At 41.4% G+C, this 27,468-nt stretch overlaps 1 protein-coding gene across 5 annotated transcripts in view; it reads left to right on the top strand.

Annotated features, from left to right (window-relative positions):
• NRCAM (neuronal cell adhesion molecule) overlaps positions 1–27,468 on the top strand; it is a 323,257-nt gene that overhangs the window by 263,833 nt on the left and 31,956 nt on the right. For 3 of the 5 annotated variants that reach the window (XM_073809554.1, XM_073809556.1, XM_073809555.1), the window contains 12 exons: positions 9–120; positions 1,448–1,614; positions 2,022–2,169; positions 3,527–3,651; positions 5,883–5,984; positions 12,337–12,534; positions 12,632–12,702; positions 13,703–13,928; positions 14,321–14,436; positions 15,774–15,978; positions 25,835–25,957; positions 27,220–27,405. In XM_073809554.1, coding sequence (XP_073665655.1) covers positions 9–120; positions 1,448–1,614; positions 2,022–2,169; positions 3,527–3,651; positions 5,883–5,984; positions 12,337–12,534; positions 12,632–12,702; positions 13,703–13,928; positions 14,321–14,436; positions 15,774–15,978; positions 25,835–25,957; positions 27,220–27,405 — 1,779 coding nt within the window. The remainder of the gene's footprint in view (positions 1–8; positions 121–1,447; positions 1,615–2,021; positions 2,170–3,526; positions 3,652–5,882; positions 5,985–12,336; positions 12,535–12,631; positions 12,703–13,702; positions 13,929–14,320; positions 14,437–15,773; positions 15,979–25,834; positions 25,958–27,219; positions 27,406–27,468) is intronic. The other 2 variants (XM_019940696.3, XM_073809557.1) reach the window with 1 other exon arrangement.

The following is a 27,468-nucleotide window of genomic DNA, read 5'->3' on the forward strand; positions in this document are numbered from 1 at the left end:
GTTTTTAGCTGAGCCACCACGAATCCTTACGTCTGCAGACACACTCTATCAAGTCATTGCAAACAGGCCGGCTTTACTAGACTGTGCCTTCTTTGGGTCTCCTCTGCCTACCATCGAGTGGTAAGTAGTGGCCATATCTGTTTGTCATATTTACATTTGCCAAAGCCTTCAAATTTCTCAATATGTGGGGTTTTAGTCAGAGAACAGGAAAAAGGCAGGGCAGAAGCCATCACCCTATTAATTATTAAATGTGTTCACAAATATTTATTAACGACTCACTCTGTGGTAAATACTGTCACATGGATGACCTCTTTGGCAGCACGCTTTGTCCATCCCAGAGGGATATGTGAATGTTTTTGAAAAAAATTAAAGCGGCTGTATTTTGCAGTGCTACGGACATCACCCGGGACGTCATGAATGGTGGCTAGAGGGACGGGTTGGGGGACATTCCTTGATAATAAAATATCATTTGGGGCGGACGCAGGGTCCATAAGCTTAAAAAACAGAATTGCTATTACCAGTGTTCCTCTCCCACTGAGTGTCCTGGCTTGGATCCGGCCAAGCGCCCCTGTATCCTTTCACTCCCTCTTCCGACCATCCCTTTTCACGTACCACTCATGGTACAAGTCCTGCCACCCTCCCAGCTTGCTTTAGCATGAGCTGAAAGAGACAAGGCCAGGGGAGACAGCAGCTCAGAAAGAATGAGTGAAAGAAAATTGGAACATTCATTTATGGGTTGTCTATCAGGTGCCAGACACTATGTGGGGCTCCACTTCCTGGTGTGAGATCAAAGCCAGGTGTAGGATGAAAGCCCAAACACGGATGCTCGCGCAGAAAATTTCCTAGCAAAGGAGACGGATTAACGCTTAGTTTCACACGGCTTTTCATCCATCCTCACTTCTCCCGTCTGACACTAACCTGGAAGCTCAATGTTGGCATACTTTACATGCATGCTTTCTTTTTCTCCTTCCCTGAATATTTTCCTATTTATACTCCCAGAAGTACAACCCTTGTAACCTTGAAGTCAGAATCTCTTTAGAATTGTAACGTGTAGATGGAGTTACAAAGACATCACAGTAGGGGGGAAAGGTCAAAAAGAGCAGTCTTCACTGTGTCTATTTTATTACTTATTAGAGATAAAATAGGTTAATAATGTGTTTATTAAGTTATGAATCTCTTATAATGAAAATTACAAATTAAGTGTTTTGTATTGTCATCCTAATTCTTCAAGCACCATCTATCGCTGAATCCTCCAGTTTGACATCTGTCTTTGCATTAACCCCTCTGATTTACAGGCATGCAATATGCTTGTGCAGCTTCCAGACGTCTCTGACCTTGATACTGTAATGCAGATCGTGTCGTGTGTTGGACCTTGAACAGGGCATTTCATGTCTGACTTCAAATTATAATATTTTTATTCCTGTTTGTGATCATTTTCATAATGAAGGTTTAAAGGCGCTAAAGGGAGTGCCCTTCGTGAAGATATCTATGTTTTACATGAAAATGGAACTTTGGAAATTCCTGTGGCCCAGAAGGACAGTACGGGAACTTATACATGTGTTGCAAGGAATAAGTTAGGAATGGCGAAGAATGACATTCACTTAGAGATCAAAGGTGAGGCAGAGGTGACAAACATTTTTTCAGTATTATGAGACTTTGAGCAAATTCTCCAGCTTTTTTTTTAAAAAAATTTACTTTATTGAAGTATAGTTGATTTACATTGTTGTGTTAATTTCTGCTGTACAGCAAAGTGACTCAGTTATATATATATGCATTCTTTTTCATATTCTTTTCCATTATGGTTTATCACAGGTTATAGAGTATAGTTCCCTGTTCTGTGCAGTAGGACCTTGTTGTTTATCCATTCTTTATGTAACAGTTTGCATCTGATAACCCCAAACTCCCAATCCTTCCCTCCCCCACCCTCCTTCCCCCTTGGCAACCACAAGTCTGTTCTCTATGTCTTGATTCTGTTAAATTCTCCAGCTTTGGCAATGGATAACGGTAACTTTCCATTTCAGATCCAACGAGGATCATTAAACAGCCTGAATATGCAGTTGTGCAAAGAGGGAGCACGGTGTCCTTTGAATGCATAGTGAAGCACGATCACACTTTAATCCCCACCGTCATGTGGCTAAAGGACCACAGGGAGCTGCCCAGTGACGGAAGGTATTTGAAGACAATTTCTTTCCTTTCTCTTCCTTCTCTCTTTAAGCTGCTCTTGAACGAAAGGTTTATTGTACAGTAACTTGATGGTTATGTTTTTAAAGTTTCTGAAGTCTGCTCTCTCTCCAAAGGAGATATACATTTTCTCTTCGTGCTATAGAATATTTGGACCTAAAAAGGTATCAAGTTATAGAAATAAGACCCTGACAGTGTTTGTCTGTCTTTGTGTTGGTCTCCTGCGTAATTTAGGATGTGAAAAACCTTTCAGGTCTTGAAAAACATCCATTGTTTTCTAACTTGTACGGTGCACTCTCAACAGATGTTTTCGTTCCCATTTTACAAATAAGCAGAAATACGATCTCTTTAATCATCAGAGTGAGCCTGAATCTTCGTCAGTATTTTACAGGACACTAGTTTTTATTTGGATGGGGAGTTTTCATTTTACCTAAAGCGAGTAGAAGGAGAAGAAAAAAAAGCAGGTAAAGAATTTGAAAGAGCCTGAGCACATTGCATTCCTTTAGCTTGGTATGAAAGAAAGGTCATGCGCATTTTCCAGGTGAGACTCTCGATTTGACAAAGTACACAGAGTCAAAGACGAGAATTTTAGCTGATGCAGAGGGGCACAGGCATCACCCCGACGGGAAGGAGTGTTGTCTGCTGGTTTCTGTGGCTTCTTTCAACTGTGCCCAAATGGTGCCCTGTTGCTTGTAAATGGCCCTTAAAAGAACTATGTGGGAATTTGGGATTAACGATACACACTACTGTATATGAAATAAACAACAGGGGCCTACTGTATAGCACAGGGAACTATATTCAATAGCCAGTAATAACCTATAATGGAAAAGAATCTGAAAAAGAGTATTTTTTATATATATATATATATATATATATATAAAAAACTGAATCACTTTGCTGTATACCTGAAACATTGTAAATCAACTATAGTTCAATTAAAAAAAAACAATAATTAATATCAAATTATTTTAAAATACACACTTTGTTAGAAATTGAGCCAGATGAGTGGTAGCAGCAGAAGCCTAGGAAAGCCCTCTGTTCAGGGTAACTGGAGCTGCCCCCAGCTCAGCTCTAGATGCCTCTGGTCTTAAGGAAGCTCCTATAACTCCAGAGGCGTGGTTGAAAGCCATCAGACTAAATGACGTGACATCATTTCTAACCCAAGCTTCTCCCTCATTCAAAATGTTTGCCAACTTTACTCATTATCAAAGTGGCATGTATCGTATAGGATTTTAGCTCTAATGTGCTGCAAATCTTTATCATCTTTCCCTTTTACCAAGTTCACAGTTGCTTTCATGCCAGTAAAACCGTCATTCCAGCCGCTTTGAGCATGTGATAATTACAGGTTCACTGTTGACAAGGACCATTTGGTGGTCGCTGATGTCAATGATGATGATGGTGGGACCTACACATGTGTGGCCAACACAACTCTGGACAACGTTTCGGCCAGTGCTGTGCTCCGCGTTGTCGGTAAGAGCTAGAACACATACAGCACAACTGGCTGCCCTGTTTTAGGTTGAAAGGAAAAATTGTCAGTAGTAACTGTTTGCTTGTTACAGTTTTAGCATTTTATAAGTGAGTTAAATATGCACATCTTTCTTCTTTGAAAGATGCCTTTGAGGCAGTAATTTCAGTATAAATGTACTCTGTAGCAACACTGCAATAAACCGGTGGTTAAGCACATTAGTGATATTTTTATGAGAAAACTGGGGGGAAATGATCTACCTTTATTTAAAGTCGAAGGGGTTTTCCCTCTATGTTGTTACTGCATGTTTATCGATGCTGTGTCTCACAGCTAAGCATAAGGCTCAGTTTTATAATCTTAATCATGCTCAGTCTTTGTCTTCTTGTGCTATATTATATCTGTCCACTACTAATTTTGATTAAACTCCTTTATATTACTGTCCTTTCTAGCTCCCACTCCAACTCCAGCTCCCATTTACGGTAAACTAATATGAGTCCTTTTCTCTGTTTTCTTTCAAACAATTTCACACGTACAGAAGAAGTCCGTTACTTTCTTTTCTCTATCATGTCATTGTGTTTCTTTAAGGAAAAGGGCTCTGTCAGGTGTTCTGCCGTTTTGTCCATTTACTGCTATAAATCATCTCTTCATTATAATTCGGGAACTTTTCACTGAATATATTGCCACTCGCTTCCAAGTATTTCATGTGTTATTGCAAAGTCATTTCATTCGCTGAAAGTCCCTCTTTGACAGCATTTCCTTGTAAAGTAGCATAGTGCTTTTTCAAAAGCTATCGTCCATATTTTACAGACTGAAAACGCAATTTCAAATATCATTCCACAACTTAGGTTTTCATTTCAATCGATTAAAAGTTGTTGTGGAGCTTCCCTGGTGGAGCAGTGGTTGAGAGTCCGCCTGCCGATGCAGGGGACGCGGGTTCCTGCCCCGGTCCGGGAAGATCCCACATGCCGCAGAGTGGCTGGGCCCGTGAGCCATGGCCGCTGAGCCTGCGCGTCCAGAGCCTGTGCTCCGCAACGGGAGAGGCCACAACAGTGAGAGGCCCGTGTACCGCAAAAAAAAAAAAAAAAATTGTTCTGGAAAACTAAATGTTGTTTGGGGATTCCATTTTCAAGAAATTTACATAGGAAAACAATGGATGCTTAATACAACATTTGACCTTTCTATCAAAGAAAACCACCAACTCACTGTGTTCACAGAAGATAAATCACTAAAGAAAGACGAAAAGGAGGACACTTTCACGTAGCATGATTTTTCTGAGTCGGGAAGTTAAATCAATTTTTTTCCCGAAATCTTTTTAATTAAAGAACCCTCATGTTTATTCAACATATAAATACAAAAATTAATTTTGTGGTGAAAACTCAGCTGGATGTTACATAGTATTATGGATTATGCTGTAGAAGACCTGTCCTTTGTAGACATTTACTGCTTCTTTACTGGTAGGAAAGAAGTGCTTATATTTTTCTATGGCCTCTGGTTCCCCCAAGAACCAGAGTTACTGCCAAGAGCAAGGTCAGGAAAAGACCCAGGGGGAACTTTAACTCTCTAGATCTCAGAAGCACCATTAGAAGAGGCAGACATGCTCCTCAGACACCTTCGTCCCAACAAGCATCTGTACCCTGGTGTCCTCTGAGACTAAACACACCTCCCCGTATGCCTGACTGACTTATACTGAACATCCACATAAGGTTGCATGCCGAGGGCTACCTGCATGGCATCAATTTTAGAATTCCCTTAAAAATACAAATATTCTCCAGGTGCCCCCAAATCTGTAATTCAGCATGTTTCAGAAAGAACACTTGCATCTTCTTTTAATAGTATGTACATCTGCCTGTATTTGTTTTTCAGCATTTCCCATTCTCTATTTCCCATTTATTAGAAATTCAGCTTCCGTATTATTTTTCCTGTTTGTGCTCCTCTATGTTTATGAGAAGACACGCACTGAGAGTGCTGGAGAACCATACATGTCCTCCCCTGGCTTTGGTGACAAGGGATTTAGTTTCATTTCAAAGAGAAACAAGCAGAGCTCATTGAGGGGTTCTCTCGGGTGTGCATGTGTGTTCCCAGCAGCCTCAGCTGTTTTCATTTCCTTTCAGTTGCATGCTCACTGGCCATTACGTGTGCTGTGTCTTTAAAAGTCCCCTTCGAGAATAGTATCATGAGTAAAGGAGAACCTCCTAAGGTCGGGCGGTTAACTGTGATGTGTGTGTTTGGTCTACAGATGTCCCAAATCCTCCCTTTGACTTAGAATTGACGGATCAACTAGACAGGAGTGTTCAGCTGTCATGGACCCCAGGCGATGACAACAATAGCCCTATTTCAAGTATGTGGTGTCATTTGCTTTTTCACTGATAAACTTAATGATTATTTTCAAAGCACTGTATCCCATGTAATTGAAATTCCTTGCAAAAGATATTTGCTGGCATTCTCTGCTTCATTGCTAATAGAATCAAAACAGTTATTTATGTTCTGTTATTCAGCGCTGGAGTTATTCCTGGTTACGACTTCTGGTTTGGGACACTAATTAATTGCTGAAGATGTTAATTAAGCAAATACACTATCATTTTGTGTTTAAGATCCATAGAATCACTTTCAATTTCTACCACAGTAGGAAGATGTATTGCAAGTTATTCATTTTGCCCATTAATATAGGAGAAAACAATAGAAGGACCAGTCTAGCTATTAGGAAATTGAGACTTGGTGAGTAAAGTGACTTTTCAAAGCCACAGTTGTTAACAGAACTGGGGGTAGACATCAGGTCTCTTTCTTCCCATTAGCCCTGGCTATAAAGTGGCACAGTCACCAGTGTCACCTCCTCACCTTGATGACATCAGCTTAGAGAATAAAATCAGGTGAGGGACCATGCTATAAAGGTACTGGAAGAGCTTAGTAAAATTAGACTATAGATAAGCTTATACGTTTTAAAACCAAAAAGGTACTTAAGAGAGTAGACACAAGTCTGTAATATATTACTACCTTCAGGTGTATACTGCAGGAAGACTCAATTCCTTTCCAGTGATGACCTAAGATACTGCTGAAGTGATGTGCGTATTGATTTGTTGCACCTGCTGGTAAAGCAGACTAGATCCAATGAAAGTAAACAAAAGCGTCCTCTCTATCTTGTGTTCTTTGGTGGTGTTCCTTTCTCAGTGGAGTTTTTGGTCCTTGATCAGAACATGTATTCATTCATGCTGAATCTTCCAGTTCATTCAGTACATTAGCCAGATTTAGCTGGTGAGGATGCTTGGAGACTCTAATTTTTACCCATGTTAAAATGATACCATTAGATTTCAAGGCATTTCTACTCTTTTGTTCGTTCATTCATTCAACAGACATTTATTGAGTACCTATTACGTACCAGGCATTCTTCTAAAACAAAACAGTCAAAAATCTCTGCCCATATGAAGTTTATATTTTAATTGAGGACACAAATAAGATAAAATTAATACATGTTACGTTATTGTGTATAATGTCATTATATATATGTATATATGTGTGTGTGTGTGTGTGTGTATACACACACACACACACGCACACACACACACACACACTACTCAGATCTCCTTTTAAGAGAGAACCCACTACAAGGAATGTCAACAACAGGCTCCATCTGCTGCCCCCTCCCTAGGGATCAGCTGCAGCATTCCCATGAGGCCCCTCTCTTCCTGAGCTAGTCCAGGGACTGAGCACAGCGAGGGTCCTAGATTCAGCCATGCCTCCTGCAGAACTCCACTCTGGGGCTCCTTGCTGACCTGGCTGAATCTATCTGTATTGGAGTCTGGGGCTTCTTCCACACACACCTCCTTCCCCTCTCCTTTCTCAGACGTCAGACCTGCATTACGGTCTGAAGATCTTCCCTGCCGTCTCCTGCTTTCTGTCTCTTTTGTCTTCCATGGACTCTTTCCCAAATAAATCTCCTACACATTTAGTTCTATCTCTGCATCTGCTTCCAAGAGGAGTCAAACACACATGTGTCTATTCACATGGTTATGTGTGTGTCCATGTTTAGGCCATGCAAAGAACAACGCAGGAGAAGGAGAGTAAAGAATATGAGGGTCAGGGGTATAATTGCAAACAGGGTGGTCAGGAAAGGCTACCTTAAGAAGGTAACATTCGTATGCAAAACAGTATGGAGGTTCCTTAAAAAAGTGAAAATAGAGTTACCAGATGATCCAGCAATCCCACTCCTGGGCATATATCCAGGAAAAATGAAAACTGTAATTCAAAAAGATACATGCATCCCAAAGTTCACAGTGGCACTGTCTACAATAGCCGAGACACAGGCGCAACCTAAGTGTCCATCAACACATGAATGGGTAAAGAAGATGTGGTACATATATACAGTGGAATACTACTCAGCCATAAAAAAGAATGAAATCATGCCATTTGCAGCAACATGGATGGACCTAGAAAGTATCATACTAAGTGAAGTAAGATGGAGAAAGACAAATATTATATGATATCCCTTATATGTGGAATCTAATAAATAGTGCAAATGAACTAATTTATAAAATAAAACTAGACTCATAGACATAGAAAACAAACTTATGGTTACCACAGGGGAAGGGGAGGAGGAATAAATTAGGAATTTGGAATTAACAGATGTGCACTTCCAAACAAGGATTTACTGTATAGCACAGGGAGCTATATTCAATATATTGTAATAAACTATAAAGGAAAAGAATGGGGGAAAAGAATATAGTTATATACATTTATTTATGTATAACCAAATCACTTTGCTATATGCCTGAAACTAACACAATACTGTGAATCAACTATACTCCAGTTAAAAAAATAATAAATTTTTAAAAAGAAGGTAACATTTGAGTATGTCAATAAAGACATGAGGAGAGAGGTAGTGAACGCACTATGCAGTTAACTGAAGGAAGACCTTTCCAGGGAGAGCAAAGCAAAGCCCCTGAGACAGGAGCATGTCTCTCGGAAGCCACTGTGGCTGGCTGGCGTGAAATGAACAAGAAGAAGTAAAGTAGGAGAGAAGGTCAAAGAGGCAAAGAGTTGGTGGGTGGAGTGGGATGTGCACTGTGCAGGGCCTTGTAGGCCCTTGTAGGGGTTGGGAAGGAATTGGAGGGATTTAAGTAGAGCAGCGGTCCCCAGTCTTTTTGGCACCAGGGACTAGCTTCGTGGAAGCGTTTTTCCACGGAGGGGGAGAGGGGGGATGGTTCAGGCGGTAATGTGAGCCATGGTTCGGACAGTAATGCAAGCGATGGTTCAGGTGGTAATGCAAGCAATGGGGAGGGGCAGATGAAGCTTCACTTGCCCGCCTAACAAGCCTAACAAGCCATGGACCAGTATCGGTCCACAGCCCGGGGGTTGGGGACCCCTGAAGTAGAGGAATGGATCACACTGGCTATTCTATTGAAAATGGTCTAGAGAGGAGCAAGAGGGAGAGTGGGGAGACCCAGCAGGACTACAGTTCTCAAACCATGCGTTGAAATACCATACAGAACGTCAGCAAACCTCAGAGGTGCCTCCGGATATTAAGTTTTTGATTTTTAAATTTTGGGTTTTATTTTTTTAATTTAATTTTATTTTTTGGCTGAGTTGGGTCTTCGTTGCTGCACACAGGCTTTCTCTAGTTGTGGTGAGCAGGGGCTACTCTTCCTTGTGGTGCGCAGGCTTCTCATTGCGGTGGCTTCTCTTGTTATGGAGCACAGGCTCTAGGCATGCAGGCTTCAGTAGTTGTGGAACATGGGCTCAGTAGTTGTGGCTCATGGGCTCTAGAGTGCAGGCTCAGTAGTTGTGGCACACGGGCTTAGTTGCTCCACGGCATGTGGGATCTTCCTGGCCCAGGGCTCGAACCCTGTCCCCTGCATTGGCAGGCGGATTCTTAACCGCTGAGCCACCAGGGAAGCCCCAAAATTTTGGTTTTTAAAAAAACACAGTGACATCTCTCAGACACCCCATGAAATACTAGCTGGAGGCAGTTCACAGTTTCAGTATTGATAGTGCTACATCACACTGTGACAGCGTCATATCTCCGCAAAGCCTTTGTGGTGATAAAAAGCAAGTACCATGTGAAAATAAGTGTGAAACAGGAAATGAGGAAGGTGGTGTCAAATCTGTTTACAGGGTTGGACAAGTTATGCGGTGCCCAGTAGATTTTAAGACATAAACACTTATTAGATTATATAGACCTAACTCCTTAATACACAGAGATGTTAGGTATTTCTTTTGACCTAAGGGAGCCATGAAAAAAATTACTGAGACACTAAGCACACCATGAACTAAGAAAGTTTGGGAACTTGTGAGCTAGGAGGTTATGCAATAATTCTCACAAGAGATCTTGGTGACCTGGAATAGGCTTATAGGGATGGAGGAGCTGAGAAATGGTAAGCTGAGATTTTGAATATATTTTAAAGGTACAGCCAACAGGTCTATTGAGAGTAAGAGAAGGAGAAAGCCAAGAAGGACTTCAAGGTTTTGACCTGAGTTGTCACTACCAGTTGGGGTGAAGAGCAAAATGAGTCTTGGTCACATCCAATTTGAGATGCTGTACTAGACAAACAAGTGGAATTCTTGAGTAGGCAATTAAGTATCCAAGTCTGTAGTTCCGGGGAGAGATAGGGGCTGAAGATATAAATGTGAAGGTCATCAGTTTATGAAACTGGAGATCACCAGCAAATTAACATAGATTAGAAGGAGAACTCTAAGTGCTGAGCTTCCGAGCATTGCAACACATATTTCTAGTTCATCTTTGTACCTTTAATTCATATCATGGTACATGGCATGTAGTAGGCAATTAATGAATATCTAAATACCTATTTTTTGCGTTTCTTTTTTTTTATTGAAGTATAGTTGATTTACAATGTTGTATTAGTTTCAGGTTTACAGCAAAGTGATTCAGTTATACATATATTTTTTTGACATTCTTCTTCTTTATAGGTTATTACAAAATATTGAGCATAGTTCCCTCTGCTATAGAGTAGGTCCTTGTTGGTTATCTCTTTTATATATAGTAGTGTGTATATGTTAATCCCAAGCTCCTCATTTATCCCTCCCCCTACCTTTCCCCTCTGGTAACCGCATGTTTGTTTTCTATGTCTGTGGGTCTATTTTGGTGTTTTGTTTTTTTTGTTTGTTTGTTTTGTTTTTTTTGCGGTACACGGGCCTCTCACTGTTGTGGCCTCTCCCGTTGCGGAGCACAGGCTCCGGACGTGCAGGCTCAGCGGCCATGGCTCACGGGCCTAGCCACTCCGCAGCACCAGGGCACGAACCCGTGTCCCCTGCATCGGCAGGCAGACTCTCAACCTCTGTGCCACCAGGGAAGCCCTCTATTTCTGTTTTGTATATAAGTTCATTTGTATCATTTTCTTTTAGATTCCACATATATGCAATATCGTATGATATTTGTCTTTCTCTGCCTGGCGTAATTCGCTTAATATGATCATCTCTAATCCATCCATGTTGCTGCAGGTGGCATTATTTCATTCTTTTTATGGCTGAGTAACATTCCATTGTATGTGTGTACAACATCTTCTTTATCCATTCATCTGTCGATGGACATTTAGGTTGCTTCCATATCTTGGCTTATTGTACATAGTGCTGCAGTGAACATTGGGGTGCATATATCGTTTCAAATAAATACTTATTTTTTACAAGGGTAAAACATGTACATACCACAAAATTTTAAGAGAGACAAGAGGGTAGGTATGCACTGGAAAGTAAGTCTTCCTCCCACCCCTGATTCTCAATTCCTCCGGTGACACCAGTGTTACAGTGTGTATCCTCCAAGAGGTAACACATGTACTTTCAAGCATATGTGTATGTGTATATGTTATAGTAAATCTTTTTATTTTTATACAACTGTAGTATCCAGCACACACTGGATTATGTTCTAAACCCTACTTGGTTTCACTTAACAATATATTTTAGAAATCATTCTGTTTCAGTACATGTGGAGCAGCCCTATTCATTTTTTACAGCTGCAGAATATTCCATTGTGTGGATGCATCGTAATTTATTTAATCAGTGTCCTATTGATGAACATTTAGGTTCATCAGTGTCCTATTGATGAACAATTGTTTGCAATTAGGTTGTTTCAGTTGCAAACAATGCTGCCATGTGGATTCTTTTTCATGTGCCTTCGAACATATTCATGAGCACATTTGTTCAAAATAAATTGCTGGAAGCACAATTTCTGAGTCAAAGGGTCTCTGAGTTATCTAAATATCTAAATATTGTTAGATGTTCTGAATTGTCCTCTATAGAAGTTGTACCAATTTACACTTCCCACAAAGTATGAGAATGATTGTTTCCCTTTGTCATAGTTCGCAAAGTGTGTTAAACATTTGATTTTGCCAGTTTTTTTGGTGGGAGAAGGTATCTCTCTGTATTTCACGTAACATCTCCTGTTATGAAAAAATCAATCATCTTTTCGTATGTTTAAACTTTCCTAGGAATATGTGGGTCACTTCTAAACAATTTTAAGGAGCTAAACTCAGCATGCTAGAGAAAGCATACTCTTATTGGATTTGCTTAAGTGTTGAGGACACTAGGCTTCTGAAATCAAAATATTCTAGTGAATTTTTCTTGAAAGTGAGATAATTCACGTTCAGCTGCTCTTGTTAAGATTGTCCTGTTCGTTATCCTCGCAACCTACCATTGGGTGACTGAATTCATGTCTTGGATTTGTTGTGTGTGTGTGCTGTGGCCAGAATTCATCATTGAATATGAAGATGCAATGCATGAGCCGGGGCTGTGGCATCACCAAACTGAAGTCCCTGGAGCTCAGACCACAGCCCAGCTGAAGTTGTCGCCCTATGTCAACTATTCCTTCCGAGTGATGGCAGTAAACAGCCTGGGAAGGAGCTTGCCCAGCGAGGCATCTGAGCAGTATTTGACTAAAGCTGCAGGTAAAGCACGACTTCTGTGATATGAAATAAAATAGAAGGGTTTTCCACTGTTTGCAAGAGACCAAAGTTTACGAGTATGTGGCTGTTTAACTTCTAGAACCAGATAAAAATCCCACGGCTGTGGAAGGGCTGGGATCAGAGCCGGATAATTTGGTGATTACGTGGAAGGTGAGCTATGTCTGAAATATTCAACTATATTTTAGAGTGGAAAGAAAAGTTGTTTTTAAATAATACCTGTATTAAAATCCCCTTTCACACATTTTTTGGAATATATACATATATCATATATTTATTAATCGTGTAGTAGGTAAAAGCTTGATCCTTGGAGCCAAAATGAATGGTACAAATCCCAGCTTTGCCACTTAGTAACTGTGTGACTTTAAGGCATTTCTTTACCATCTCTACTGTGTATCTGTGTGATGGGAATAACAGTGAACCAACCTCGTAAGATTAAAGGAGTTAATGCACTTATAACGCACTTAGGACGGTGCCTATCACATAGAATGCTCTCAATAAATTCTAGCTTGTGTTGTCACCATCATAGAGAACCATCTAGAAGACAGGTACCAGTAGTCAACTTCTTCTACTTTTTTCTTTTTGGCCTGTCTCTATTTTCTGGACTTGGAAAATGAATATATATTTATTTGTGTGATTTTAAAACTTATTCAGATAGATCCATACATCCATACTTAGATACATACATGTTTGTATATACTTAGATATGTACATGCGTGTAGAAACAGGATAGAATGACAAGCCAATCTCTTTTTTTTTTTAAAGAAAGAAGTAGTTCACAATTTCAGTCTCCAAGTAAAATAGACAGTGAGGTGCTGTCACACAACCAGGAGCACATAAAGGAAACTATATACCTGGAAAGTTTTATGTCACCTACCCATGACTGTGGAGCCAGAATCTGAGAGGCCTAGGTTGTTTTTACTACTTCAAGATAGAGATTAACCACCTTTGAAATGTTGATCCCAAACAAGCTGTGGATCTCATCACAGGTGAAAAAAACGGACAAAAGGTCCCTGGAGAAAATTGTTCATAGCTTGTACTTTGGTGGCGCAGTGCTCACCGTCTTAAGTCTGGGAATTGAATTTGCCGTTCCAGTAAGAGATGGCACCGCCGATCTGTTTTATAAGCTCTGATGATCTGGCTTTTCTTGTAGCCCTTGAATGGTTTCGAATCTAATGGGCCAGGCCTTCAGTACAAAGTTAGCTGGCGCCAGAAGGATGGTGATGATGAATGGACGTCTATGGTTGTGGCAGATGTATCCAAATACATTGTCTCGGGCACCCCGACCTTTGTCCCATACCTGATCAAAGTTCAGGCCCTGAACGACGCGGGCTTTGCTCCAGAGCCAGCTGTGGTCCTGGGACATTCTGGAGAAGACCGTAAGTGCCTGATGCTACTTCATGTCTATTTTTCCCCAGCAAAACAGACTTACCGAAGTGCAAGTCAAGGCCATGTCCAGAGGTGCTGAGATTGGGAGGGAGGATGGGAGGCAGCCATGATTTCGCTCAACATTTCTGCATCTGAACAGCCTGCTACATAGAAAATAGGTTCAGCATGTTAAAAGCTATTACTTTTTAAAAAGATATGTTGTTCTCACAAAGTCAAATGAACAGTGCTCAAAAAAAAAAAAATCCATCTATTCTCCATCCTTGATAATACATAGAATCAGGCTGGGGCATGTTTCAAGCCAAAATTAGGAGATGGTGACAGTTTTTGCATGAAATTCAAAATGACATTGATACTTCTACCCCCCTTTCTCATCTTTCCCTAGTCCCAATGGTGGCTCCCGGGAATGTGCATGTAAACGTGGTAAACAGCACCTTAGCCGAGGTGCACTGGGACCCGGTACCTCTGAAAAGTATCCGAGGACACCTGCAGGGCTATCGGGCAAGTGAAAGAGACCTTTCGTGTTCTTTTCTCAGAAACAGTCCGTCGGCCAATGCCAGACGCCCTTTGCTTGGCCGGAGGAGGCCTTGAGAGTTCGTCAGGTGTACTGCCTCAGGAAGCCTACCTCTGAAGCATCCCCGCTAGAGCTGGATCAAAATCTCACTGCACACAAAGGGAGAAAAAAATTCTTTCTCCATTTTTCCCACAGATAGTCTGCATTCTGCCAACTCAACAGTTACCGCATGCACGAAATGGGGGAAACTAATGTTCAAAAAACTAGGATGTAGTGAAATGCACCTAGCTTTAAAACCACACTGACTGTGGTTTTAAACGAACAAAACTATGTGTTGAACAAACAAAACTATCCAGAAAACAATGTAGACTTTTGTTTTAAATAGTTTATAGTTCAAGATCATAGAGTTCCAACTCAGTCATTCTTATAAACATCAGTTATCTGTGTTCTTGGGAAGCACAGAAAGACCGATTCATAGTTTTGATTGAGAGGTGGTCGAAGAACTTTCACATCTACCAAGGCAGTCAAGGCTTTGATTGGTCAAACCCTGACCTCTAGAGGTCGGATTTTGCACTGCATCATGTTCAACTTTGGGTTTTTGGTTTTTCTTCCTCCAAGATTGCCAGATTCTGTATTTATGTTGATTTCTCTTGAAGGTGCCTTTAAACTCCTAAGATGACTTTAAGAGGACTTAGTAAACAATAGTTCTGGATTTCTATCCGAAGTTAATCAACACTTTATCTCTTCAAAATCTGTGTCTCCAATTTCATACCAAAAAATAAGTATTTTTAATTAAGTGATGCAGTTTGGCATAGTGAGAAAGCCCTAGACTTGAAGTGGAGGGTCTTCTTACCTCTTGATAGCCCAGGGGCGCTTCTGTACTGTAGGAATAGTAATAATAAAAGCTTCACTGTGGTTTTTAGTATTAAACTAAATGATATATTGTACATGAAGTTGTATCAACTCTGGAAAAGTACATAAATATTGGGCAGTAATTTTTACCATTAGAATATTTTACACAAGCAAAGGACGCTTAAATCCTTCTGTATGGGTCTCATGCCGTTTCACTTCTTTGGTTTATTTCACTTAGACTTCTCCAACAACATAGCATAACCGAGCTTCATCACAATTTCTTAATTTCCCTCATTACCTATGCCTTCTACTCACTTGCTTCAGAATTGATATCTGTCAGTTGTTCCACTAGTCTAAAGTGTGCCAAGGGAACCTTCTGGGGAAAAAAATCATAATAAGACTTTAATTTTGTGAGCATGAGGATTCTGTTGGCTCCGTTGTCCATCCCTGACTTTTACTCTTGCTGTTTCAGATTTACTACTGGAAGGCACAGAGTTCATCAACCAGAAACAGACGCCATATTGAGAAAAAGATCCTCACTTTCCAGGGCAGCAAGACTCATGGCATGTTGCCTGGGCTGGAGCCCTTTAGCCACTACACACTGAATGTCCGCGTGGTCAATGGGAAAGGGGAGGGCCCAGCCAGCCCCGACAGGGTCTTCAATACCCCGGAAGGAGGTAGGGTGGGCGTGTCACTGAGATCCTAGCAGCGTGTGGTGCATCCTGAGAGACTTTGCGTGACCGATGGGCCCCCAAAGAAAGTATATTCTGGAAGCCAAATGTGATTTTCCCACAGATGGACACAGCACACACAGAGCTGACAGAGTGTCAGCTCATCTAGGGCCTGAGGGTGTGGGGAAGGCTTCAGAGGATTCCCTAAAACCCCCTTTCACTTCACTTAAAATTTTTCTCCACAGTTAATCACACGGTCAAAAACCTTGCTAATTTTTTTTTAATTTTTTAAAATTTTTATACAACTTTTTTTTTTTGGATGAGCTGCATGGCTTGCAGAATCTTAGTTCCCCGACCAGGGATTGAACCTGGGCCCTGACAGTGAAAACTCCAAGTCCTAACCATTGAACCACCAGGGAATTCGCTATTTTTATACAATTTTTAAATGTTACTTTCCATTTCCAGTTATTACAAAATATTGCTTATATTCCCCATGTAGTAAAATACATCCTTGAGCCTGTCTTTTTTTTTTTAACATCTTTATTGGAGTATAATTACTTTACAGTGGTGTGCCAGTTTCTGCTTTATAACAAAGTGAATCAGTTATACATATACATATGTTCCCATATCTCTTCCCTCTTGGCATTTCCCTCTCTCCCGCCCTCCCTATCCCACCCCTCTAGTTTCATTAGGTCCCATTTGTTTATTTTGTTTTTATTTCCATTTCTCTGGGAGGTGGGTCAAAAAGGATCTTGCTGTGATTTATGTCATAGAGTGTTCTGCCTATGTTTTCCTCTAAGAGTTTGATAATTTCTGACCTTACATTTAGGTCTTTAATCCATTTTGAGTTTATTTTTGTGTATGGTGTTAGGGAGTGATCTAATTTCATACTTTTAATGTGTCCAGTTTTCCCAGCACCACTTATTGAAGAGGCTGTCCTTTCTCCACTCTACATTCCTGCCTCCTTTATCAAAGATAAGGTGACCATATGTGTGTGGGTTTATCTCTGGACTTTCTATCCTGTTCCATTGCTCTATCTTTCTGTTTTTGTGCCAGTACCATACTGTCTTGATTACTGTAGCTTTGTAGTATAGTCTGAAGTCAGGGAGCCTGATTCCTCCAGCTCCGTTTTTTGTTCTCAAGATTGCTTTGGCTATTCAGGGTCTTTTGTGTTTCCATACAACTTGTGAAATTTTTTGTTCTAGTTCTGTGAAAAATGCCATTGGTAGTTTGATAGGGATTGCATTGAATCTGTAGATTGCTTTGGGTAGTAGAGTCATTTTCACAATGTTGATTCTTCCAATCCAAGAACATGGTATATCTCTCCATCTATTTGTATCATCTTTAATTTCTTTCATCAGTGTCTTATAATTTTCTGCATACAGGTGTTTTGTCTCCTTAGGTAGGTTTATTCCTAGATATTTTATTCTTTTTGTTGCAATGGTAAATGGGAGTGTTTTCCTGATTTCACTTTCAGATTTTTCATCATTAGTGTATAGGAATGCCAGAGATTTCTGTGCATTAATTTTGTATCCTGCTACTTTACCAAATTCATTGATTAGCTCTAGTAGTTTTCTGGTAGCCTCTTTAGGATTCTCTGTATATAGAATCATGTCATCTACAAACAGTGACAGCTTTACTTCTTTTCCGATTTGGATTCCTTTTATTTCCTTTTCTTCTCTGATTGCTGTGGCTAAAACTTCCAAAACTATGTTGAATAAGAGTGGTGAGAGTGGGCAACCTTGTCTTTTTCCTGATCTTAGTGGAAATGCTTTCAGTTTTTCACCATTGAGGATGATGTTGGCTGTGGGTTTGTCATATATGGCCTTTATTATGTTGAGGAAAGTTCCCTCTATGCCTACTTTCTGGAGGGTTTTATCATAAATGGGTGTTGAATTTTGTCAAAAGCTTTCTCTGCATCTATTGAGATGATCATATGGTTTTTCTCCTTCAATTTGTTAATATGGTGTATCACATTGATTGATTTGCATATATTGAACAATCCTTGCATTCCTGGAATAAACCCCATGATCATGGTGTATGATCCTTTTAATGTGCTGTTGGATTCTGTTTGCTAGTATTTTGTTGAGGATTTTTGCATCTATGTTCATCAGTGATATTGGCCTGTAGTTTTCTTTCTTTGTGACATCTTTGTCTGGTTTTGGTATCAGGGTGATGGTGGCCTCGTAGAATGAGTTTGGGAGTGTTCCTCCATCTGCTATATTTTGGAGGAGTTTGAGAAGGATAGAAGTTAGCTGTTCTCTAAATGTTTGATAGAATTCGCCTGTGAAGCCATCTGGTCCCGGGCTTTTGTCTGTTGGAAGATTTTTAATCACAGTTTCAATTTCAGTTCCTGTGATTGGTCTGTTCATATTTTCTGTTTCTTCCTGATTCAGTCTTGACAGGTTGTGCTTTTCTAAGAATATGTCCATTTCTTCCAGGTTGTCCATTTTTTTGGCATAGAGTTGCTTGTAGTAATCTCTCATGATCTTTTGTATTTCTGCAGTGTCAGTTGTTACTTCTCCTTTTTCATTTCTAGTTCTATTGATTTGAGTCTTCTCCCTTTTTTTCTTGATGAGTCTGGCTAATGCTTTATCAATTTTGTTTATCTTCTCAAAGAACCAGCTTTTAGTTTTATTTATCTTTGCTATCATTTCATTCATTTCTTTTTCATTTATTTCTGATCTGATCTTTATTATTTCTTTCCTTCTGCTAACTTTGGGTTTTTTTCTGTTCTTCGTTCTCTAATTGCTTTCGGTGCAAGGTTAGATTGTTTATTCGAGATGTTTCCTGTTTCATAAGGTAGGATTGTACTGCTATAAACTTCCCTCCTAGAACTGCTTTTGCTGCATCCCATAGGTTTCGGGTCATCATGTCTCCATTGTAATTTGTTTCTAGGTATTTTTTTATTTCCTCTTTGATTTCTTCAGTGATCTCTTGGTTATTAAGTAGTGTATTGTTTAGCCTCCATGTGTTTGTATTTTTTACAGATCTTTTACTGTAATTGATATCTAGTCTCATAGTGCTGTGGTCAGAAAAGATACTTGATACAATTTCAGTTTTCTTAAATTTACCAAGGCTTGATTTGTGACCCAAGATATGATCTCTCCTGGAGAATGTTCCATGAGCACCTGAGAAAAATGTATATTCTGTTGTTTTTGGATGGAATGTCCTATAAATATCAATTAAGTCCATCTTGTTTAATGTATCATTTAAAGCTTGTGTTTCCTTCTTTATTTTCATTTTGAATGATCTGTCCATTGGTGAAAGTGGGGTGTTAAAGTCCCCTACTATGAATGTGTTACTGTCGATTTCCCCTTTTATGGCTGTTAGTATTTGCCTTATGTATTGAAGTGCTCCTATGTTGGGTGCATACATATTTACAATTGTTATATCTTCTTGGATCGATCCCTTGATCATTTTGTAGTGTCCTTCTTTGTCTCCTGTAATAGTCTTTATTTTAAAGTCTATTTTGTCTGATATGAGAATTGCTACTCCAGCTTTCTTTTGGTTTCCATTTGCATGGAATATCTTTTTCCATCCCCTCACTTTCAGTCTGTATGTGTCCCTAGGTCTGAAGTGGGTCTCTTGTAGGCAGCATATAGATGGGTCTTGTTTTTGTATCCATTCAACCAGTCTCTGTCTTTTGGTGGGAGCATTTAATCCATTTACATTTAAGGTAATTATTGATATGTATGTTCCTATTCCCATTTTCTTAATTGTTTTGGGTTTGTTATTGTAGGTCTTTTCCTTCTCTTGTGTTTCTTGCCTAGAGAAGGTCATTTAGCATTTGTTGTAAAGCTGGTTTGGTGGTGCTGAACTCTCTCAGCTTTTGCTTGTCTGTAAAGGTTTTAATTTCTCCATCAAATCTGAATGAGATCCTTGCTGGGTAGAGTAATCTTGGTTGTAGGTTTTTCTCCTTCATCACTTTAAATATGTCCTGCCAGTCCCTTCTGGCTTGCAGAGTTTCTGCTGAAAGATCAGCTGTTAACCTTATGGGGATTCCCTTGTGTGTTATTTGTTGTTTTTCCCTTGCTGCTTTTAATATGTTTTCTTTGTATTTAATTTTTGACAGTTTGATTAATATGTGTCTTGGCGTGTTTCTCCTTGGATTTATCCTGTGTGGGACTCTCTGCGCTTCCTGGACTTGATTAACTATTTCCTTTCCCATATTAGGGAAGGTTTCAACTATAGTCTCTTCAAATATTTTCTCAGTCCCTTTCTTTTTCTCTTCTTCTTCTGGAACCCCTCTAATTCGAATGTTGGTGCGTTTAATGTTGTCCCAGGGGTCTCTGAGACTGTCCTCAGTTCTTTTCATTCCTTTTTCTTTATTCTGCTCTACAGTAGTTATTTCCACTATTTTATCTTCCAGGTCACTTATCTGTTCTTCTGCCTCAGTTATTCTGCTATTGATCCCATCTAGAGTATTTTTAATTTCATTTATTGTGTTGTTCATCGTTGCTTATTTCATCTTTAGTTCTTCTAGGTCCTTGTTAAATGTTTCTTGCATTTTCTCTATTCTATTTCCAAGATTTTGGATCATCTTTACTATCATTATTCTGAATTCTTTTTCAGGTAGACTGCCTATTTCCTCTTCATTTGTTAGGTCTGGTGGGTTTTTACCTTGCTCCTTCATCTGCTGTGTGTTTCTCTGTCTTCTCATTTTGCTTATCTTACTGTGTTTGGGGTCTCCTTTTTGCAGGCTGCAGGTTCATAGTTCCCGTTGTTTTTGGTGTCTGTCCCCAGTGGCTAAAGTTGGTTCAATGGGTTGTGTAGGCTTCCTGGTGGAGGGGACTAGTGCCTGTGTTCTGGTGGATGAGGCTGGATCTTGTCTTTCTGGTGGGCAGGGCCACGTCTGGTGGTGTGTTTTGGGGTGTCTGTGGACTTATTATGATTTTAGGCAGCCTCTCTGCTAATGGGTGGGGTTGTGTTCCTGTCTTGCTAGTTGTTTGGCATAGGGTGTCCAGCACTGGAGCTTGCTGGTCATTGAGTGAAGCTGGGTGCTGCTGTTGAGATGGAGATCTCTGGGAGATTTTTGCCATTTGATATTATGTGGAGCTGGGAGGTCTCTTGTGGACCAGTGTCCTGAAGTTGGCTCTCCCACCTCAGAGGCACAGCACTGACTCCTGGCTGCAGCACCAAGAGCCTTTCATCCACACGGCTCAGAATAAAAGGGAGAAAAAGTAGAAAGAAAGAAAGAGGGAGAGAGAGAGAGAGAGAGAGGGAGGAAGGAAGGAAGGAGGGAAGGAAGGAAGAAAGAAAGAAAAGAAAGAAGAAAGAGGATAAAATAAAGTAAGATAAAATAAAATAAAGTTATTAAAATAAAAAATAGGGCTTCCCTGGTGGCGCAGTGGTTGAGAGTCCGCCTGCCGATGCAGGGGACATGGGTTCGCGCCCCGGTCTGGGAAGATCCTACATGCCGCGGAGCGGCTGGGCCCATGAGCCATGGCTGCTGAGCCTGCGTGTCTGAAGCCTGTGCTCCGCAACGGGACAGACCACAACAGTGAGAAGCCCGCGTACCGCAAAAAATAATAATAATAATAATTATTATTATTAAGAAAAAACATTTTTTAAGGAAAAAAACGGACGGATAGAACCCTAGGACAAATGGTGAAAGCAAAGCTATACAGACAGAATCTCACACAGAAGCATACACATACACACAAAAAGAGGAAAAGGGGAAAAAATAATAAATCTTGCTCTCAAAGTCCACCTCCTCAATTTGGGATGATTCGTTGTCTATTCATGTATTCCACAGATGCAGGTACATCAAGTTGATTGTGGAGATTTAATCCCCTGCTTCTGAGGCTGCTGGGAGAGATTTCCCTTTCTCTTCTTTGTTCTCACAGCTCCCGGGATTCAGCTTTGGATTTGGCCCTGCCTCTGCGTGTAGGTCGCCAGAGGGCGTCTGTTCTTCACTCAGACACGACGGGGTTAAAGGAGCCGCTGATTCGGGGGCTGTGGCTCACTCAGGCGGGGTGGGGGGACGGATGTGGGGCGGGGCTGCGGCGGCAGCGGGCAGTGTGACGTTGCACCATCCTGAGGCGCGCCGTGCGTTCTCCCGGAGGAGTTGACCCTGGATCCCAGGACCCTGGCAGTGGCGGGCTGCACAGGCTCCCGGGAGGGCAGGTGTGCATAGTGACCTGTGCTCGCACACAGGCTTCTTGGTGGCGGCAGCAGCAGCCTTAGCGTCTTATGCTTGTCTCTGGGGTCTGCGCTTTTAGCCGTGGCTCGCGCCCGTCTCTGGAGCTCCTTTAAGCAGCGCTCTTAATCCCCACTCCTCGTGCACCAGGTAACAAAGAGGGAAGAAAAAGTCTTTTGCCTCTTCGGCAGGGCCAGACTTTTCCCCGCAGTCCCTCCCGGCTAGCCGCGGCGCACTAATCCTCTGCAGGCTGTGTTCCCGCCGCCAACCCCAGTCCTCTCCCTGCGCTCCGACCGAAGCCCGAGCCTCAGCTCCCAGCCCCACCCGCCCGAGCAGACAAGCCTCTCGGGCTGGTGAGTGCCGATTGGCACCGATCCTCTGTGCGGGAATCTCTCCGCTTTGCCCTCTGCACGCCTGTTGCTGTGCTCTCCTCCGTGGCTCCAAAGCTTCCCCATTCCGCCACCCGCAGTCTCCGCCCGCGAAGGGGCTTCCTGCTGTGTGGAAACCTTTCCTCCTTCACGGCTCCTTCCCACTGGTGCAGGTCCCGTCCCTATCCTTTTGTCTCTGTTTATTCTTTTTTCTTTTGCTCTACCCGGGTACGTGGGGGAGTTTCTTGCCTTTTGGGAGGTCTGAGGTCTTCTGCCAGTATTCAGTAGGTGTTCTGTGGGAGTTGTTCCATGTGTAGATATATTTCTGGTGTATCTGTGGGGAGGAAAGTGATCTCCGTGTCTTACTCTTCCGCCATCTTCCCGATTCCCCCTTGCGCCTGTCTTACCTCCAATAGTCTGTACCTCCCAGTCCCTCCCACTGGTAACCACTAGTTCATTCTCTGCATTTGTGAATCTGCTTCTTTTATGTTGTATTCACTACTTTATTGTATTTTTCAGATTCCACATATAAGCACTATCATACAGTATTTATCTTTCACTGTCTGGCTTATTTTACTTAGTATAATACCCTCCAAGTCCATCCATGTTGCTACAAATGGCAAAATTCCGTTCTTTTTTATGGCTGAGTAGTATTCCATTGTGTGTGTGTGTGTGTGTATGTATATGTATATATATATACCACAGCTTTTTTATCCATTTATCTGTTGATGGACGCTTAGGTTGTAGAATCTTGCTAATTTGATGCTGACTTGGGTCATTAACTTTCTGACCTGAAGCAAGTTATACAATTTCTCTAAACCTCAGTTACCTTAGCCAGAAAGCATGAGAACTAGATGTGATCACCTAAGAAAAATATCTAGAAAGGAAGAGAATCCTCTAGGTTGTAGTTTACTTCTTTCTCAGTGCACCTTTGCAGTTCATGCTAGCATGGAACTGAGTTAGAAGGTTGGCCGTCTTGACAGAATGTGTTGGGAAGGGAATGGAAGCGTCATTGCAAGTGTGGGCCATGCAAGGGGAGGAGGAAGGGAGAACCACACACAGCTGGTGCAGGAGCGGGGGCCGGAGGGGTCAGGACACGGACACCTGGGAGCCTAGTGGATGAGGAGAGAGGACCATGTAGTAAGAAAGGCACCAGCATGGCCTTTGCTTATCTTGAATTTTGCCTCAAGCCAGTATTGAAAATGATCCAGATAGCTGCTGTGGATTGCTTAGGTCTTTTTTTTTTTTTTTTTTTTTTTTTTTTTTTTTGCGGTACACAGCTCTCTCACTGCTGTGGCCTCTCCCATTGCAGAGCACAGGCTCCGGACACGCAGGCCCAGTGGCCATGGCTCACGGGCCCAGCCGCTTTGCGGCATGTGGGATCTTCCTGGACCGGGGCATGAACCCACATCCCCTGCATCGGCAGGCGGACTCAACCGCTGCGCCACCAGGGAAGCCCCGGTCTTTTTTTTTCAAATAAACATTTTGGTTACAATTTTATTTTAGAGGACAATTCTTTTTTTATTAAAGTATAGTTGCTATACAATATTATGTAAGTTACAGGTGGACAGTCTTTTTTATGACTGAGTAGTATTCCACTGCAGATATGTACCACATCTTCTTTATCCATTCATCTATTGATGAACACTTAGGTTGCTTCCATGCTTGGGCTATTGTAAATAATGCTGCTGTGAACGTTGGGGCGCATGTATCTTTTTGAATTAGTGTTTTTGTTTTTTCCGGATATATACCCAGGTGTGGTTAAAAGCAGGTCACAGACAAACCCTGTCCTGCCTCCTGGTTGAAGGGCTCATGGTGTTGGCAGCTACCCAACAGCCTCTGAGAATCGTCTGTGTCCACCTCCCGTCTCATTACAATGCCTTGTCCTCAGCCTCGTTGCTCCTTGGAGGCTTAGGGCTCCTTCCACTAGAGGCTTTCGCTAGTGAGACCCTGCACTGGCCCTTTACGTGGCTCAGGGGAAGGTGCCATAGAAAAGAGAACCAGGGGATTAAAGAACAGACAGGAGAAGAGTAGTCTGTCCAAAGGTAAGAAACAGCATGGCTCCTTCAGGGAACAGTAAGTCAGGCAGCCGAGAACGGTGAGAAAAGGGAGGAAGGTCAGCTAGGGAGGACCAGAATGATGGATGGTGTTAAATGGTATGGATATTAACCCTCAAGCCAGAAGCTCTTAACCTGAGGATGGTAGTCTCTTCAGGTGTCAATGAATGGGTTTAAGGAGCTCCATGAACCCCCTAATATTATATACAAGGTGCGTATATTTTTCTGGGGAGAGTTTGTGGCTGTCATCAGATTCTCAAAGGGGTGATTTGCGGAAGCTTAGAACTATGGGGCAGGACTGTTCTAGGCTAAGACCATCGAGGGTCTGAAGGGGGGCAGTGGCATAGCAGGGTGGGTGCAGCAGGATTTAGTGTCCCAGGTGATGGTGGAAATGAGGCAGAGGGGGAAATTCAGCTCGACTGCCTGGTTTCTGGCTAGAGGGACAGGAGGGTTTAGGGAACATGGTAGGTTGGGTAGAGAAGGTCACGATCGTGAGGGAGGGCTGCCATCATCCATCATGCTCTGAGGAGGTGAATAAAAGACCAGGCATGTTTCCGCTGGTAATTTGCCAGCCTCTGCCACGGACAACCTGACACCCTGCACTCCTTCCCCAGAGCCAGGGGTGTGCCAGCACCCGGGCTGTTGTCCATCACTACGAGCTGCCGGGCGTCTCTCAGCTGTCCGGATAAGAGCTTCTCTGCGCTTGGGGCGGGGGCTGGCTCAGGCCCAGAGCCCGGCAGCCAGGGTGTTCTGACAGTTTGGAGACACCTGATTTGTTGGAGAAAACAGTCTTTAATAGCCCAGAAAGAACATAGCTGCTTCTACTCAACAGTCTGGTTAGAATAGTTCCACTCAGTCACTAGTTCACTTTTATTAAGACCCCATTCACGAAACAAACAAGTACCATCTCTTTTAAAACCATTGGTTTGGGTCCATATAAAGGCAAAGCCCTTACGTATTTGGAGAGGATGGTTTTAATGAATCTAAATGGAAATGGTGAGGAAAAGCGCAACAGGTTTCTATTAACGTATTTTCAGCTGAATCAGGAACAAAACTGAGTTACAGAGGACAAAAATCTTGGGGAATTCCCTGGCAGTCCAGTGGTTAGGGCTCCACACTTCTGCAGGGGGCACGGGTTCGAACCCGGGTCAGGGATCTAATATCCCGCATGCCGTCTGGTGCAGCCAACAAAAAAAAAAATCTTGATGAGTTGTGTGGACCTGGTGAAATATTTCACTTTAATACAGTTTGAAACATTCAGAAACCTTTGTGTTGACTGTATGTCTCATTTGAAGTCCCCAGCGCTCCATCCTCTTTGAAGATTGTTAATCCAACGCTAGATTCTCTCACTTTGGAATGGGAGCCACCAAGCCACCCGAATGGCGTTTTGACAGAGTACACCTTAAAATATCAGCCAAGTAAGTTACGGGGAGAAGGTAACAGGGAAATATGGTTTACGAAGGAAAGAAACTGTTATCTTAAAATACAAACGGGGTATTTCTTTACAGATGTAGGATATATACATATACCTTCAAGTGTCATTCTAGAAGGAACTTCAAATCATACTTTTTAAAGAAAAATGACATGTGCTTTTGAAAATTAAATAACGTGTAGAATAATACAGACCTTGAGCACGGGGTTTAGGTGCGTGCTGTCATTATGTATGTAGGCGTCATGTATTGTATAACCAGCGAATGGTAAGAAGAGGGGTTTCTTTGGCACAAGGCCTCTGAAGATGAGATTTAGGGTTATCTAACAACCCATGACTCCACCTGCAAAAACAAAGACATGAGAAATGCTATTGCGATTCCACCAGAAAATTTTCCCAGCTTAGAAGCCCACGGAAACTGTATTTCCCCTTGTTACACCATATTATAGGATATTTTTTTATGGTTTATCCCATAGTTGATTTTTTTATATTTAAAACGTATGCAAAAACAAAATTAAATATCTATGTATATATATTTACATATATACATACATATATTAATATATGTATTTGTATTAGAATCGCAGTGTGGACCTTGAGATTATCTTTTTAAAAAAGTTTTATTGGAGTATAGTTGATTTATAATGCTGTGTTAGTTTCAGGTGTACAGCAAAGTGAATCAGTTATACATATACATATATCCACTCTCTTTTTAGATTCTTTTCCCATGTAGGCCATTACAGAGTGTTGAATAATGTTCCCTGTGCTATACAGTAGGCCCTTATTAGTTATCTACTTTATATGTAGTAGTGTGTGTATGTCAATCCCAATCCCCCAATTATAGGACTATGTAAGGTTATCAATTATGTCGGACAAAGAGTGAGTAGGATTACAAAAGTCAGTGTAGTCCAGGTTTAACATTTTTGGTCGACACATTTATTTACGATAGTATTCCTACAGCAATGAATGGGGAATGCACTTTGTCCTTTTTTTTTAATGGAGGTAACATTGGTTTATAAAATTATATAAGTTTCATGTGTACAACTCTGTATTTTGACTTCCATATACACTACAGAGTGCCACCACTAAATGTTTAGTTTCCATCCAGTTGACCCCTTTACCCATTTCAACCTCCCACCATTCCCCTTCCCTTCTGGTGACCATTGTTCTGTTCTCTGTGTCAGTGTGTTTGTTTTCGTTTGGTTTGTTCATTTATTTTATTACTTTTTTTGTTTATATTCTTATTGACAGTTAACAGCACCCATGAATTAGGCCCTCTGGTGGATTTGAAAATTCCTGCCAACAAGACCCGCTGGACTTTAAAAAATTTAAATTTCAGCACTCGGTATAAATTTTATTTCTATGCACAAACAGCAGCAGGATCAGGAAATCAAATAACAGAGGAAGCAATAACAACTGTGGATGAAGGTAAGATGGGTATGTATAAAATCCATATAACTAGACGTATCGTGAGACAAAAATCTTTACGTTTATGCTTTT

The sequence above is a fragment of the Tursiops truncatus genome, chromosome 9, assembly GCF_011762595.2.
Source record: "Tursiops truncatus isolate mTurTru1 chromosome 9, mTurTru1.mat.Y, whole genome shotgun sequence".
NCBI lineage: Eukaryota > Metazoa > Chordata > Mammalia > Artiodactyla > Delphinidae > Tursiops > Tursiops truncatus.